Genomic DNA, 4,565 nt, shown 5'->3' on the forward strand with positions numbered 1-4,565 from the left:
TGGAAAATACGAAAACTAAAAGAAGCAGCACATATGCTAGGACACAACAACCTCCTAAGCAGACCGAGTGCAGATATGAGCAGCATGTGGGAACCGGTATTAAGGAAGGATAGAAAAATATTAGATTTATAAGCCCTAAAATTCACTCCATTATTGCCCATATGGCGTAGTGGTTAAGAGCATGGGCTACTAACCCCAAGATTCCGAGTTTGATTCCAAGCAGTGACCTGAACAATAACAATAATAATAATAATAACATCAAAAAATACCTTAGGAATGAGAACCCAGGTTCAAAATTTCCCCAAGACACCTGAAGAAGGCTGGAGGGTATTTCAGCCGAAATGTGTTAACAACAAACAAGATGAGGACAAATATCTGTCGAATGTAAATAATGTGGTTTTTGTTGTTTCACTGTGTTTCAGCTTGTGTTGTAAGTCAGTGTTTTGTAATCATTGTAGTAGAAAGATTAGGAACTCATACAGTGAAATACCATACTCCACATTGTTTTAACATTTCAAACTTTATTTTAATTTTTTCCCATACATCTCTATTATTTGGTCTGTTCTATTTGTCTATATTTTCCTAATCAAAAGCATTCATCCTAGTGAAATTAACACATCCAGAAATCTACCCTAAATATTCTTAGAAAGTTTCATACCACCTTACTAAATAACTACTCTAATGAAAAGCTGTATAAAAACTAGACTTTCATCATGACATCAAACATTTTCAAACTGATGTGGGACAAATAAAAAAAGTCTTTAATTATTTCTAGTTTAACTTTTGTGTGAATTGCTTTGCAGATCTGTGGTGAAGCTGAAGGGGCTATGTTCACTTACCAGTTTATGAAAGATTTGAGTACAATCACTGATTTTCGTTTGAGCAAAGAGGAGGCCACAGCTCTTGCAGCTGTAAAGGGAGCAATCAGCTGTGAAGCAAAAGCTATTGTAGTAGTAACTTCTTCAGGAAAGTAAGTAACTGTTTCTACTGGCTTGGAAACAAAATTTGCTTTGTGGGTGCAAATCCAGGGTCAAAATTCTTTACAAGCAAGGTCTTATTGTTTTTTATTACTTATTTTTATTCTTTGTTTTTTGTTTTTTGTTTTTTGTTTTTTTTTTTTGAGAAGAAAACTAACTTCCAGCTACATTTTGTGCACTATTTTCTAAACCTGAGAAAAGTAAGTAGAGGTACAAATTTTGATTTTGTACCCACCAGAAATTTTAGGTATGCTTGCACCCCATAACTGTTTTTTTTCCTTCTTCTATTACTGTTTAATGAGTTCAACATTAGTACAAAGGAAAGGGTGTAGTGTAGTTGATTAAATCAACTCTGGTACTTTATCTTATTAACCCTGGAAGGGTTAATAAAAGCAAACTTGATCTTCACAAGATTTGAACTCAGAATGTAAAGAGTAGTAATTAAATACTGTAAAGTAATTTATTCAATACTAATCATTCCACCATTTAAATACCACAAAGCAATTTATTCAACACTAATCATTCCACCATTCACAAGTAGGTTGGATGGGTTACAAAACTAAGATCCATAAAAGTCTTTGAAGATATCAACTTTCATTCCAATATGAAATGGAATTAGTAATTTGTCTTCTAATCAAATGAAGTTGAGATGAGTTATGGTTTTTTTAATTAAGTGTTTCAGTGTCTCAAACCCCACAAGCTTACTCTGCACTTTTACATAATGAGGCCGGCAATTACAAGGATTGCAAATCAAAAAATTTCATGTTAGAGTTCATAATAAATGTTCCAACCTCGTGTAAATGGCTGATCAGTCTTTAGATGGTGGTGGTCATTATTGAGCCACATACATACACAATGGAATGACAAACAGAATGGTTGGCATGTAAGGGCTATGGTCTTCTGTGCTGTGTTCCTATCTGCTAGCTGGCCTGAGGCCTAAGATAGAGCCAGTCAAGTTGCATCCTCATAGCTTGCGTGTCCATGCAGAAAAGAAGAAGAGATGAGGTCACGTGTCTGAACCTCAATGTTGTGTAGCGCCCTCTTTCTGTATAGCCAGCTTGTTTGCCTGCTGTCAAAGGTGGTAATGCACCTACAAGTCCATACACATTTGCAATTGCAATATAATCCCCAGACAGGATCAGCATCACATAGCTTGCATTTTGTGTTACAAGTGCAGTCCATCACCCCAAGCCCAAGGTTATGGCAGAAGACACTTATCCAGAGTGTCACAGTAACATTGAGTCTGTGACCCAATGATTGCAAGGAAAACTTAATTGTTTAACAATATCTTTACTCTCATAAATGTTCAATATAATGAATATGTGTTGGGCTTGTTATGTATGTATATGTATTTAGCAATGATTTAATGAACTTAGGAATGTATGATTCACATCAAACAGATATCAGCAGTCTTAATTTCATACAAATTTGATGAAGTAGTGAAATGTGAGTATGCTTACAATTGCATTTTAAGGGAAAACAAGTAACTGACACTTTTTTCACTATTTTTTGAAGAAATTTAAAACAAAATTATGAAACAAAATTTATTAAATTAGTCAACACAAATGTTATAAGTTGCATTTGAAACAAAATATATGAAGATACAGTAGCAAATAATGAACGGTCCAAGTGGCAGGTTTCAGATTTTGGCACAAGGCCTGTAATTTCGGGGAAGAGATTAAGTTAATTATATCAATCCCAGTGCATGTTTTATCAACCCCAAAAGGATGAAAGGCAAAGTCGATCTTGGCAGAATTTGAACACAGGACCTAAAGACTGACAAAATGCCACTAAGCATTTAGCCCAGTGTACTAACTATTCTGCCAACTCACTGCCTTAATTATTAACAATGAATTCAGTACCTTAATTGCTCTATTGTTGTACATAGCATTGTAAACAGAGTTCTTTATACTAAATTACAACAAAAATTATATAACTATGTATTACAAAATTAATTTCATGGATTATAATCTTTGACATGATTAAATAGAACAATTGATAATATTTAAGTATAATGTTACATGGACATTTTACATATCAATTTACAGATCTGCTGCTCTCATCTCTCGTTATCGACCACGTTGCATAGTGATTGCAGTCACAAAAACACCAATTACAGCAAGGCAGCTCCATCTCTATCGTGGAGTTCTTCCATTCATTGACCAAAGTAAGATATTTATTTTTTTAATTTCATTTTATCTAGATTCAGCTCATGAGCTGTGGCCATGCTGGGGCACCGCCATTTGAAAGAGAAACAATTAGCAGAGCGTATCTATATTTTATTTTGAAACTTAAATTCATATTACAGTCATTGAGTATTTCTTCTATGAAAATAGTCCCTCTGAACAATCCTTTATTTAAATTACTTTATAAGTCAATGTAAACAATTCTGCTTTCCAGAGATTAATCTTTTCATCTCCTATGTTTTTATATGCAAAATTTCTTATAACATTGATCAGTAAACAGTTTATACTTCTCAATCTAAAAGTCTTCAAATTCTGGTATAAAAAAATATTTTTACATTGGAAATTTAAAGAAAATTCAAAGAGAATTTTGAAAGGAAATAAAATGTTATTGCTATGAATGATATAAAACAAATCCAAGCATCCAGACTTTGGTGATATAAAAGTGCAAGCCATAATTCCATTAGCCTAAATACTGAGCCATTATTTCATTATCTCATATACTGCAATGTTGGCCATAGTTCCTTTAGCCTATCATACTGCAGTATTGGCTATATTGTCATTAGCCTACATAATGTAATGTTATCCATAGTTCCCATTAGCCCAGCTACTGGAATGTTAGTCATAGTTCTATTAACCCACCAGTTGAACTGTTGGGCAAAATTCTATTCAATTGCATACTGAAACGCTAGTCATAATTCCTTTAGCACAGAAACTGCAGCCATATGTGTGTTGCTAACAATTTTGCTTCACAACTATCTAGCTTTGGATTCAGTTCCTCTGTGCACCACCACTTTGGGCATGTACCTTTTACTATAACCCTAAGCAGACCAAACCTTTATGAATATATTTAAGTAGAAACTGGAAAGAAGCCTGTCATTTACATATGACAGTGGACAAATGAAAGTGACACTCAGCACATTTGGCAGGAGTTACATATATTATTTAATGACAGTCTAACTCAGCTCCATGGAAACTAATATTTCATAGGCTTCTAGATCAAACAACTTATCAGGTATCTAGAGTGAGAGAGTAATAGAATATGAGACAAATTTAAGATGGCTAACAATTAGAAGCCATCTTGACTTTGTTTCATATTCTGTCACTTTCTCTCTATGATGCCTGATGGCTTCAATTCATTCTACAAGTCCATGAAACTTTGAGTTGTATAGAGCTCAGTCACACTGTTATTAAATAACAAGTGTCATCATCATCATCATCATCGTTTAACGTCTGCTTTCCATGCTAGCATGGGTTGGACGACTTGACTGAGGACTGGTGAAACCGGATGGCAACACCAGGCTCCAATCTAAATTTGGCAGAGTTTCTACAGCTAGATGCCCTTCCTAACGCCAACCACTCAGAGAGTGTAGTAGGTGCTTTTACGTGTCACCTGCACAAAGGC

General features: G+C 34.5%; 1 protein-coding gene across 1 annotated transcript in view; it reads left to right on the top strand.

Moving 5' to 3' along the window:
- LOC106876445 (pyruvate kinase PKM) overlaps positions 1-4,565 on the top strand; it is a 50,192-nt gene that overhangs the window by 39,059 nt on the left and 6,568 nt on the right. The window contains exons 10-11 of the mRNA XM_014924999.2: positions 804-970; positions 3,026-3,144. Of these exons, the coding sequence (XP_014780485.1) occupies positions 804-970; positions 3,026-3,144 (286 nt within the window). The remainder of the gene's footprint in view (positions 1-803; positions 971-3,025; positions 3,145-4,565) is intronic.

The sequence above is a fragment of the Octopus bimaculoides genome, chromosome 18, assembly GCF_001194135.2.
Source record: "Octopus bimaculoides isolate UCB-OBI-ISO-001 chromosome 18, ASM119413v2, whole genome shotgun sequence".
Classification (NCBI taxonomy): Eukaryota; Metazoa; Mollusca; class Cephalopoda; order Octopoda; family Octopodidae; genus Octopus; species Octopus bimaculoides.